Source organism: Haemaphysalis longicornis, unplaced genomic scaffold, assembly GCF_048455015.1.
Source record: "Haemaphysalis longicornis isolate Haplotype H1 unplaced genomic scaffold, Haemaphysalis longicornis Haplotype H1 scaffold_7, whole genome shotgun sequence".
NCBI lineage: Eukaryota > Metazoa > Arthropoda > Arachnida > Ixodida > Ixodidae > Haemaphysalis > Haemaphysalis longicornis.
The window spans coordinates 41,752,461-41,764,780 of NW_027526422.1; the positions used below are offsets into that span (position 1 = coordinate 41,752,461).

Sequence of the window (12,320 nt, forward strand, 5' to 3'; positions counted from 1 at the left end):
ACGCAATGTGAAGTCACAATTTTCAAATCAAATGGCAGGAGCGTTGCTGTATTCGCTGAATTCGCTTCGTTCGCGGCACGAATTGGTCCCTCGAATGCATTCAGGTGAAGCTGAACCCCGGCATTGCTATAGAGTGTTGGAGCGTTTTGAAGCCTGCACAATGAAACCACGAGGGATGTGCACTCTCGTTTCGCGTGTCTTCCTTAGATGATGTGGACCGGCACGTTGATTTTTTTTTCAGCATTTCGATCTGGACAACGACGGATTTTACAAAAAAATGAGGCATATATACGGCTTTCGCTCTAACATTTCACCGCGAGACGGTACGGTACCCGGTAGGCGGTCGGTGCTACTGCGCATGCGCAGAGGTGAAAAACAATGGTTGTGCGCATCTACAGGTGCACCGGTTCTTCGCTTTGCTATAACTCTCTAATGATTTCGCCTTCCTACCCGTATGCAGCCCCAAATGTCTCTGCCGAATTTTTCACGAAGCAAATCAATTTCTAATTTTTTAGACGTTGCCACTTTTCTCAATTTGCCTTATTTCCAGTTTCTACAATAGTTTTGACCTTCCCTGTCGACTTGATGAACTCGGGTTTCAACTGTGTGCGTATTACGATTTTACATTCAACCTTCTGCGACAAATAACAAGGAACGACAGTATCGAACATCCTGCATCAAAGTGTCCCTGAACGAGAACTCTGTATCCTCCTTGCCTCGTCTTTGTTGCGGAGCACCAGTGTGGCGCCCTTGAAATGACGTACCGTATTTATTCGATTATAAGGCGGTCGCGATTATAAGCCGAGAGTGCTGTTTGGAGAGTAAAAGAAATCGCCACATATGTATACTGAGCGTCGAATATAAGCTGGGTAGGACTTTGATACTACATATTTTGGGGGGAAAACTTCGGCTTATATTCGAATAAATACGGTAAACGCAAGGTGCATGTGCACTGTGAGGCGTTGTGCCATTGACTGAAAGAGGCGACTGTGGGTCCGTGCTACGACGGGTCGGAATGCATTGCGAAGAACTCTACAGCTCGCACTTTTTTACCACCAACGAGTTGCATACTCGTACTTTTTAAGCCTAATTACCGGGTTATGGTATTACGATGCAAAGCAACGCGATCTGCATTTTCTTACCTGTAACCTCTTCCGAGCACCACACACCAGTGCAGGCGGTGTGCAGTGCACACGCGCGCTATCGACGCCTGCGTCCTTCTGTTTCCTGTTTTCGTGCAGGCAAACGAATAAAACCGGAGAAAAGGCAGGATGTATGAATGCACCCACGGGCCAAAACAACCACCACCAGTCATGCCAAAACCACGCACGAAGTAAACAATACGTCCGTCTTTATTTGGTCGTCATCTTTACTTTTAATTGTCCTGTGTTCAGCTTAATCAATTAACTGTGCGTGAATTGTTTCAGCCTGAAGTCAGGCCACCAGCGGCGAAGGCCATGTTTTCCGAGTTTTCCCCAGGAAGATAAAGCACTTTCCATAGCTTGGTATTGACCGTCACTGAAAAAAAAAAAAACACCGGAGACAGTTATTACGCAGCGTGGGAAAAGGAGGGCGCATTCACTGAGGCCTTCATGCCGGGTGCACAAGTTCTTGCCTTTAAAATGCCTTTAAATACATTGGAACTAGATTTGTACGCGGTTGTGTTTTATTTTATTTTTAACCCGAAAGTGTTTTATTCCCGGACACAGGAAGATTTCGCTGACGTCATATCCGTCACGGAAATGACATCAGCACAACGAAGCAAGCGGCCTGTAAAGGGTGCACCCCTGCACACAGGGTCTTGCTGCGAGGGAGCAACCTTTAGTACTAAAGAGTACGTTATATTTAGGGTTGTTCGTTTTCGGATTTTATATTTTACTACGAAAGTGTTTTATGCCGGGATACATCAAGATTTCACTGACGTCATATTCGTCACGGAAATGACGCCAGCACACCTTGGCCGAAGCGACCCGCCAGCAGGACGTCGCTCATGAAGCACACCCACAAGACACCTGCCGACCTGCAAATCGTGCCCATCTGCAGATTTCGCTGCACATTTCAATTTAGTGTTTTACCGATTCCTACGACAGAGGAATCAACCACAGTTTTTTTTTTGTACGTGTTTTTTCCAGGCTGAATATGAAAGGAGGTTTAAAGAACGGAATAGAGAAGAAAGTAGGAAAGTAAGAGAAAGAGGGGGTATGAAAATCACAGATAGTGAGGAGAGCGATAAGAGTGGTCGAGCCTATAGGAAGGCATGCAGTCCAGTTTCGAGTAGAAAGTTCAGAACCGAAGGAGGTAGGAAGGATATTTCGTTGTAGACTTGCCCTATTCGCCGTGCATAGTTAACTAAAGTTCATACCACAAGCTACGTGCAGCACTGTGGAAGCTACATTTTGTTCAACAGTCCGCCCACTGAGGGCGCCTAACTCATCATGAAGGTGGCCCTGAAAGGACCTGTCCCTCTCCCCTCTCGGCAGGTGGGACCGCAAGTCTCCGGCGCCTTTTGTCACTTCCTTCGCGGTGAGTTAGGCCCCCTTAGTGGGCGGGCTGTTGAACACAATGTAGCCTCCACAGTGCTGCACGTAGCTTGTGGTATGAACTATAGGCACGTACTTAATATATACTAGTAAAGGCAAATTGGTGTGGCTACCTGAAAGAAAAGTGTAACGAAAGGGGTGGAAACAGGAAAAGGAGGAAATGGGAAGTGTAGTTGGGTGAGTAATAATTGGTAAATGCAACATTTGGGAGGGAGGGGTGTAAATAGAGAAGGGGGTGTAAAGAGAAGGGACACGTTGAAGGGGGAGGAGGGATGAGCATAAAAGAGGGAGGGGGGAAGGGGAGGGAAGCCAACATCACCTGAGTGAATGGAGCACGAGTAGGAAGGGAAGAGAGGGTGTCGACATGAAAGGGAGAAAATGTGGAGGGGGAGATGGACTTGGGTAGGAGGAGGGTAAGATTGAGATAAGGTTGAGGAAAGGGGAGGAAAGAAAGAGGAGGAGAGGGCAACGGGTAGGGTCGAAGCGGGGATAGAAGGACAAAGAGGGCAATGGATAGAGAGAGAGAGAGAGAGAGAGAGAGAGAGAGAGAGAGAGAGAGAGAGAGAGAGAGAGAGAGAGATCTTTAACGAAGTCTGGCGATGTTAGCCGGGCTAAAAGGCCTAACCTCCTACGCCAGTTGATGACGTGATGAAGATGATGGCGATGTTGTTCGAGAACTTGATGCGCACAGCAACGGCGAGTTATTCACAGCGACTGGTCTAGACCTGTGTGTTGCACGTACTCTATCAGAGCTTTTGTAGCCCGTAAAGCACGTTTGGGAAAAACCCATGGTCCTAAAACGTCCTTTAGCTGCATGTCCACGGAAAGCGGCAGTCCCAAACACACTGCGAGGGGCACTTTTTGAGCACTGTATCGTGTGAAGGGCAATGGGAAACGTAGTATCGAGCCAAGGGTAGTAAATGCAACAGGGAAGCGGTACAGAGATAGGTGAATCTAAGAAGGGAGAAAGCGGGGATAGGAGGAAACGTTACGGTGTAGGGACGGCCTAAACGTTATCGTCTTTCAGCGCCATTTGCAGGGACGCAAGCAGATACGTGGCTCATCTTTTTTAGTTAAATTGCAGAGCGCAGCAAGTGGATTTCCCAGCCACTCTATGAGGACAATGCCGGATTTTCCGACTCGCGAGGCACACAAGGCTTTCGCATTCATAAAATCGCCGTACTTACGTATCTCTCGTGCTTCTAAAAGGAGCTCCAGCTCAGGGCATATGTCGGAACAGACGTCTTCAGGCACGAGTCGCACGTAGTTGAGACCTTTCACTTGGGCAAGCCACACCAAGTGGCTTCGCTCTTCCAAGTAAAGCTGTACGGAAAATGTGCACATGCATGCCCGCGTCGTTATTGCCACGTAAGGTAGAAAGCCTCGCATGACGTATCCCACCGCATTGGAAAAAGAAAACGCGCAATAGGGTTATGCCGCGACGGCGTGTACTGCATGTTTGAGCAAGGATCAAGTCCCGCTACCTCATTGTGAACTATAGTGCTAAGTTTGGCGAGTTGGTTGCTAACTAAGGAATTCATAGTACTAGCGAACATTAAGACAGGGACAAAGCTAAAGAGCAGATGAAACACACCCTGGAACTTAAACTCAGTTTATGCCACAGAAACAGAGAAGAACAAAAATGTACATGATATTTGAAAGGTTTAATTATCATAAAACACAGCGAAAACAAACAAGACAGTATCGCTCATATCACAGGCCACATTACTGTTTTGTTTGTTTTTGCTGAGTTTTTATGATAACCCTTTAAAATATCATGTAAATTTTTACTTTTCCCTGTTTCTGTGGCATAAACTTAGTTGAAATTCTAGCGTGTGTTTCGTCTCCTCTTTAGCTTTGTCCCTGTCTTAATGTTCGCTAGTACGATGAATTACTCACTCATTGCGAACACGCATTTTGCAAGGAATCGCCGTTCATCAAGTGCACGACTCGCACCTAAGAAGCCGCTTCAGACCTTACCACGCGTAACCACACTTTTGAGGCCTCCATCTAGAGGACGCCTTCCCGACTATCATTGGTGGAACTAACTCAGCCAGCTCTGCTCCCAACAATACCTCGTATGCTTCAAATAAACCAGCCACATCTTCGAGATTACTTTCTTTAAGCCATCGTGCTTGTTTCAGCAAAAAATAAACACCAATTTTCGTCAAAACTTCCCGCAAAACAATATAAGAGATAACCGCACACGCTGGGCAGTTGAAATGCTTCAGGTAATAAAGGGTCAATGCAAGTTTTGTTAATTAGAAAGACGGCATTGTCGAAATAACAATGATGTCAATTTTATCACAAACTTCAAAAAAGACGGTGGAGATATTAAAGATAACATGTGAATCAGTGGCGCCTCCCTAGCCCCTTTCCGGCAACTTTTCTATGACGTAACAGAATCTTGGTTGTGTATTTGGTGGCCGCCGAACTAACCCATCGCTAAGACACGTGACTGGACGATTGCAGTGTGACCGCTGGTTCCGTTCGATCGCATCATTTGAATGTTAGCGCGCAGTTACAGTCAAGCCCGGTTATAGCGAACCCGGATTGAGCGAACTGTGCTACATATCGAACAAAAACAAATCAGTCACAAAAATACATGCGAAACATATTCCTTGTAACATAGTTCACATCTGTTGCAGTAGACTCTCGATAAACGGGACTTCAACGGACCGAAAAAATTAGTTCCGTTTAACAGGAGTTCCGTTTATTGAGATAGATGTGTAAAGCGCAAATTTATGTGCGTACACACTATTAATACCATTTCATGGAACTCTAAGCAGTAGAATGTGAATGTAGCTGATAGTTTTTCAGAAAGCAAGAAAACTACAAGAGGTTTAGGCACAGCATTCACAAAGTTGATTTGGCAACAATGAGTCGCTGTGCACTACAAAATTCATCAATTATTTTTGTTTGAGTCCTTGCAACTGCCTCTTCACGGAGGCTAGAAGCCTCAACTTCACAGGTGCTTACGAGCCACCGTATTTAGAAGACGGCAACGCGGCAGTGAAGCGCGAATAGCACCACGATTGTATGAACGAGGCGGGAGGAGCCGGGCCCTCCTTTATAACTCGACGTCTTAAATTGAGGCCGAGCGACTGGAACAAGAACTGCGATGTTGCATTCGTTGTGCTAACACTGCTGACCACTAACGAGACGAGGCGTACGAGGCCAACGAGGCTAAAAAACATGGTGAAAGAAAAAGCAACAAAAACGACACATCTGGAACCGTAAAAAGCTGACTCTCATGCCAGTGGGTTTCGCAAGAAGTTCCGTTTCTAGTTCCGTTTACCCGGTGAAGCGGAAATTTTTGTTACGATTACCGAGAGTTTTTTTACGTTATCTGTCACGTTTTACGTTTACATCAACCAACTTACAGGCTACTGTTTCGTTTAAGCGACAATTCCGTTTAAGCGATTTCAGTTTATCGAGATTCTACTGTATATCGAACTCGGCGCGCTTAGAGTTGCCGCCGAAATGCATGGTCTCGGAGTGGTGATTGAGATGTTGATCGGCCGCGATTGAGATGTTGAGCCTCGCATGGAGCGACGTGACGCCCGACACTTTCCGCAACTGTTTCCGACGCGCGGGAGTCACGACGGAACCCGCCGAGTCAGTGCGTCCGGACCAAGACGGCAGCATCGGCGAACTGCGCGAAGAGCTCTCCGACGCTCCCGATGCTGTGCTGGAAGGAGCGTCCTTCGAGGATTTCCTGAGTGTCGACGAACGATGTTGCCGCCACTGTAAGCCCCTCGGACGCAGACACCGTCGCCGATGTAATGGTAGCTGGTTCTGGGGAAAGCACCGAAGAGGCGGAGGATGCCGCGAGTGGAAGCCAATATATCCGATGCTTAATGAAGCGGTTTTGGCAGACGATGTGCTATGTCAAGATTGCTTCGATACTGAAGGACACGGAATCTAAGTGGTTCAAACGATGCCTCGTGTAGAGTGTGCTGTGCTAGTTGACGCCACCAAAACGAAAGTAAAAACCAAAAACTGCTGTTTTTTTTTTCGAAGTAGGCAGTTAAGGCGGAAAGTAGCTTTATTGGTTGCAATAAGTGGATTGTTTTGTTTATGGTAATGACATACTTTATAGTGTTCATTTCTGCATGCGGGGATGGCGGGTAACAAGAAACTTGTTATAGGCGGGTTCGGCTATATCGATTTAATCACGGCGCGTATTACAGTTCGCTATAACTGCATGGGTTGACTGTAACACGCTGAAAATTATGTCTTCAGTGCTGGCCAGTATGACGTGTCTCGTGGCCATAAAACGTCACTGTAGCGCGAAATTTGAAAGTTTTTCAATACTTCTTTTGTTTTTTCCGATTAAAAGGCGAAATAGAACTGAGTGAAGTGCTGAAGCCTAGATATTTCAAATTAAACAAGGTTGTATTTTGACTTCACAGCCCATTTAAGCTAGCTGGGAAAGGCAGCCTGGAAGTTCTACATTGCTATACACTCTAAGCCCCAATGTGCTTAGTGCTAAACGCCGGCGAGGTTTTACTTTAACACAACACAAACGAGAAGGCGCCAACTATGAACTGTTTATTCTTTATAGCGCGCCTCGCATACGGATGCGAAAAAAAAAGAAAGTGGAGATCTATATAAAATGAAAAAATCAAAGCCCCTCTTTTTAAAGAGAAAGGCGGTTAAAACGAAGCTTTCTCCTTTGCAACCTCAAAGTCCGAAATCCAAACTGCTTCGACCGTGTCGGAATGGCGCACTCAAATATACGTCGGCTTCATAGCGCGAGGGACCCAGGACCGATTCCGAAAGCGCCGAACGGCGATACCGACCACGGGGAACGTTTTTTTTTTCTTGAGGCGCTTGATGTGTCTTTGTGGAAGCCCATTGTGTAAGTTGACTTTCTAGCAGTTTGTGCTGCGGGCAACAATTTAGATTTTGGACTTTGACTTGGGACATTGGCTTTCGATTCTAGAAAGCTTCGCGTTTCAACCATTTTTCACTTCACGGCCATCGTCACCACCAGAGAAAGTTGGCTTTCCAGCAGTGTGTGCTGCGGACGACAATTTAGATTTTGGTCTTTGACTTTGGACTTTGACTTGGGGCATTGGCTTTCGATTCTAGAAAGCTTCGCGTTTCAACCATTTTTCACTTCACGACCATCGTCACCACCAGAGAAAGTTGGCTTTCCAGCAGTGTGTGCTGCGGGCAACAATTTAGATTTTGGACTTTGACTTAGGACATTGGCTTTCGATTCTAGAAAGCTTCGCGTTTCAACCATTTTTCACTTCACGACCATCGTCGTCACCACCAGAGAAAGTTGGCTTTCCAGCAGTTTGTGCTGCGAGCAACAATTTAGATTTTGGACTTTGACTTTTGACTTTAACTTAGGACATTGGCTTTCGATTCTAGAAAGCTTCGCGTTTCAACCATTTTTCACTTCACGACCATCGTCACTACCAGAGAAAGTTGGCTTTCCAGCAGTGCGTGCTGCGGGCAACAATTTAGATTTCGGACTTTGACTCTGGACTTTGACTTAGGACATTGGCTTTCGATTCCAGAAAGCTTCGCGTTTCAACCATTTTTCACTTCACGACCATCGTCACCACCAGAGAAATCTGGCTTTCCAGCAGTGTGTGCTGCGGGCAACAATTTAGATTTTGGACTTTGACTTTGGTCTTTGACATGGGGCATTGGCTTTCGATTTAGAAAGCTCCGCGTTTCAACCATTTTTCACTTCACGACCATCGTCACCACCAGAGAAAGTTGGCGTTCCAGCAGTGCGTTTTGGAGCAACTTCGCCATCAGTGAGGCATACATAGAACGCTTCGCTTTAGTAAACAGTCGATAGTTTGCACCTTACCGTTTGTGCCTCGCCTCCCTCCGTGTTTTGTGCAGCCTTAGCCGCGCAACGTATTCCAGCCTAAGTTCAACGTGCACCAACTATAGCCCAAAGAAGTGCTTTACTGACCGTCGTGAAAATGCTCTTACAAGATATGATTTATCTTAAAGGGACACTGAAGTGATTTTTTAAAGCTCCCGTTTTTGCTTGCACTGCGTAGACTGGCTCAAATTAGCACACTTTTCATCGTTTATCCGGTTGACTAATCGATAATTATTTTACAAAGCGCGAAAGAAGAAAAACTACCATGCGCGGTTTGCGGCGGCCGCACCAACTAAGCTGTGACGTTGGGAGGAGGGGGCACCGTGATTGGACGATGCCCAAGGTTAGCAATCAAACAAGTTTCGGTTTCGGTTTCGGTTCTGTAAAACAACATGTTTGACATCCGATGGCATCGTTGGATGGGCATTCTCAATATCACAGTAATCGTAGTACCGCGCTTCTGCCATGTTGTCGACTGTAAAATGCATAAGATAAGCCTCCCAGGACGGCTTGAAATCGTAGCATTCATTGGCTGAGCCCTACGCAGTGCATGAACGCCCTCCGCGTCCCCGCAGACGCTCAAATGCATGCGCTTTTCCCCCATATTTGGAGCTTGCCTCACTCATGCCTGTATCGTAAAAAGCGTGTTCGCACCAGTCCAAGGGTCTGTTGATTCTGGCCTGGGCCCACTGCCTGCATGCAGTCGGTGCATATGGCAACAGCACGCCAACGAGAACTCGCTAAGCGCGCCAGGGCCAGCCTGCGCGAGTTCTGTGGACTAGTTCGTGGAGCAATGAACGTTGCGGCCCCCAAAAAGGTGAACCCAGTATAGAAAACATCGGCGAAAAACGAAAAAGTGAACTTATAAAAAAAAAGCAGGTAACCGCGGAAATTCGAACTTGTGACTGGCAAAACAATTCGGGCGACATACCTAGCGCTCCAGACTACTACACTACAAAGGGGGCGATGCCGATGATGGAAATATAAGCTATATAATGTATAACCAGTTTACACTTTTATTGTTTTAGTATTTCAAGCAGCTTAGGTGACTATTTGTTGTATTGCGCTCGTGCAGTAAGCGTCCCCCGAGTTTCCACAATAGCTCACGTCTAGCATTTGCATTTCGTAGACGGAAAAGCGTTCGCAGATGCGTAGTCGTGCTGCTGACCGCTGTGCTTGTTCGCACAGCGCAAAAAAGTGCTTCCCGCACCCTAGCTTTACGCTGTACGATAAGAATATCAGTTGATTTTACTTCCTTAGTACCTATATTGACTTCGCTGACTCTTCTCCCCCTTCAAGAGGCCTTATATTTTCCTACTTGCGTACCAGTCAGCGAAGCGTCGCATGTGCGCTGCTGCAGCACTTGTGTGAAGCGACCTTGACTTGGAGCTAGATACAGAGTACAAACTAACGAAGTAAAGAAAGGCACATTCGTCCATTCCCGAACGTGTTGTGGCTTAGTTTCAACTGATCAAGCGAATTGCGACGACCCGTCGGCGGCCGGCGGACTAAACGCTGGGCCGACTGACTCGGTCGCGAAAGGTCGGCGAGCCGTGCAGTAGCGCAGCCAATTGCCAGCTCCCCTCCTGCTGACGTCACACGAAAACGCCACAGAAAATGGGCGAGCGTAAAGATAGGAGGACAGCATTTTCGAATTGATTTTTCTGCTAAATAAATTCGCGTAAACGCGCTCAGAGTGGTCGAAACAGGGCCTAGGGACTCCGGACTACAATTTGCGCTCGTAATCCCGCATTGTTTACAAATGACTTCAGTGTCCCTTTAGCCTAGGCTCCGCTGCTTGAAGGGTACTCCTGCGTGGCCTTCATGGACACATAATTTCTTTAACTGTGCTACTCCTCCCTTCCCTCCTTCCCCCTCCCCTACTTTTGGCCGCATGGCCTTTCCTTCATCAATAAAGGACTACAAGAACAACATCTGGAGCAGAAACACCCCGTTAATTCGAATTTCACGGGACCGGAGAGAATGTCCGAATGAACCGAGTGTCCGAATGTCCGATTATCGCGAGTACGTTCATAACAACTGAGAAAAGCTTTCAAGATCACCGAACTTCTATTTTTTTTTCCGTGATTGTCGTTTGCTGACACAATGACACAAATGAAAAAAAATTCGTGGTCGCCGTAGTAGTATGCTAGACTGATGGCCACAGCTATGGGAATTCCGCCTTTCACTTTGTTGTAAACCAGTGCCACGCGATTTTTTTTTTTTGTGCCTCCGAGATGTACACAAGCTCTTTCATATCCTGTTCTGATCTTGAAGTTTTGTAGGTGCGCCTTTAATTTCTTCTGTGAATCCGAATTAGCTAAAGCGCGGCATCTGCAGAATGCGCTGCTGTTTCCTCACCGGAACTAGCTGGGGAGTACAAATTTAACCGAACTGCGGCCGAATCCGTCCGAATCAGTGAGAGTCTTTAGCCACAGAACAATGCGGATATGGACGGGACCAGACGCTACGTCAGAATTAACCGAAAATCCGAATTAAAGGGGGTCGAATTAACGGCGTTCTACTGTACTTGGACGCTAACACGGTCGTAGCAAAGCGCCGAAGTGTGGCGCGCGCAGCTTGGGGGTGCACGGAATAAGCCACGCATTGTGCGGCCGTTACGTGTGTTGGCAGGTGTAAAGGGCTGGCCGTTGTTCGCACCTGCTTGAAGCGGCGGCCGGCGAATCCGCTTGACGCGATGACCCAGTTGGGGCGCGTCAGCTCCACGGCCGGCGGCAAAAACGACGGCCGACGGTAGAACTGGCGCAGGTGCTTCTGGCCGGCCAGGTCGCAGTTTTCCCTGCGCGGCATGGACTTGTATAGCATTACGATCTCGCTGATTTCGAGGACAACTTTGCTAAAAAAAATATGCGTAATTCAAAAATAACAAAATAAGTAAGTAAATCCTGGTGGTCGTGTTTCTTTTCACAATCCCGAAAGCTGCTTAGCTGTTTTCCTGTATTTTTAATTGTTCTTACTATTGTGATTTTTATTATTATTATTTTCTCTTTTTTCTTATTTCATCCATATATTTGTCAAAGTTCTGTTTTACTTATCTCTCTTTATCGTCTGCACTTCATCTTGACGTGTCCTCGTTTGCCGTGCATTGTTTTGAACTTGTATCCCTCTGTGCACCAGTACTAAGACCTCAAGGCTGTTCCTGGGCACAATGAATAAACATTATTTATTTATTTATTTATTTATTTATTTATTTATTTATTTATTTATTATTATTATTTTTTTTTCCGAATTTTTCCGATATTTAAGTCTGGTGATAAGTCAGCCGTTTCTAACTATCGCCCGATCTCACTCCTTTGTGTCGCCTCAAAACTCTTTGAGTCAGCTCTGCACAAAGTTCTTGCTGCCTGCGTCAAGAACGTTGTGATACCAAATCAGCACGGCTTTTTCTCGGGTCGATCGACGGTCACAAATCTTGCAAGCTTTATGACACAGGCTTCGGCTGCAGTTTGTGAAAACGGCCAGTTGGACGTTATTTATTTTGACCTCAGTAAGGCGTTTGATGTGGTGAACCATCAGTTATTAATTAACAAGCTTGCTAAGTCCGGTGTAGACGCAAGCCTTGTTGCCTTGTTGTCCAACTATCTCCTTGACCGGTCCTTTTATGTAGATGTTAACTACAAAAAGTCTAGTGTTTACCCTGCAACAAGTGGTGTACCCCAGGGTTCCGTGCTGGGTCCCTTATTGTTTTCTGTCTTTATCAATGATGTTTCAACAGTGTTAACAAACTCTTCTTTTCTTCTCTATGCTGATGATGTCAAACTATTTAGGCACATTAGCGGTGTTCAGGACTGCTGTGCCTTGCAGAGGGATGTGTCGGAATTATCGGTCTGGTGCAGGAAAAACTGCCTAATTTTAAACCCCACTAAAACAAAGGTTGTCACCTACAGCCGGAAAACCCACCG

At 46.4% G+C, this 12,320-nt stretch overlaps 1 protein-coding gene across 1 annotated transcript in view; it reads right to left on the bottom strand.

Annotated features, from left to right (window-relative positions):
- Nucleotides 1–1,350: 1,350 nt before the first annotated feature.
- Nucleotides 1,351–12,320, bottom strand: part of LOC144145320 (uncharacterized) — a 38,820-nt gene continuing 27,850 nt past the window's right edge. The window contains exons 5-7 of the mRNA XM_077676890.1: nucleotides 11,059–11,197; nucleotides 3,728–3,863; nucleotides 1,351–1,518 (exon numbers count right to left, since the gene is read on the bottom strand). Coding sequence (XP_077533016.1) covers nucleotides 1,424–1,518; nucleotides 3,728–3,863; nucleotides 11,059–11,197 — 370 coding nt within the window. The 3' untranslated portion in view covers nucleotides 1,351–1,423. The remainder of the gene's footprint in view (nucleotides 1,519–3,727; nucleotides 3,864–11,058; nucleotides 11,198–12,320) is intronic.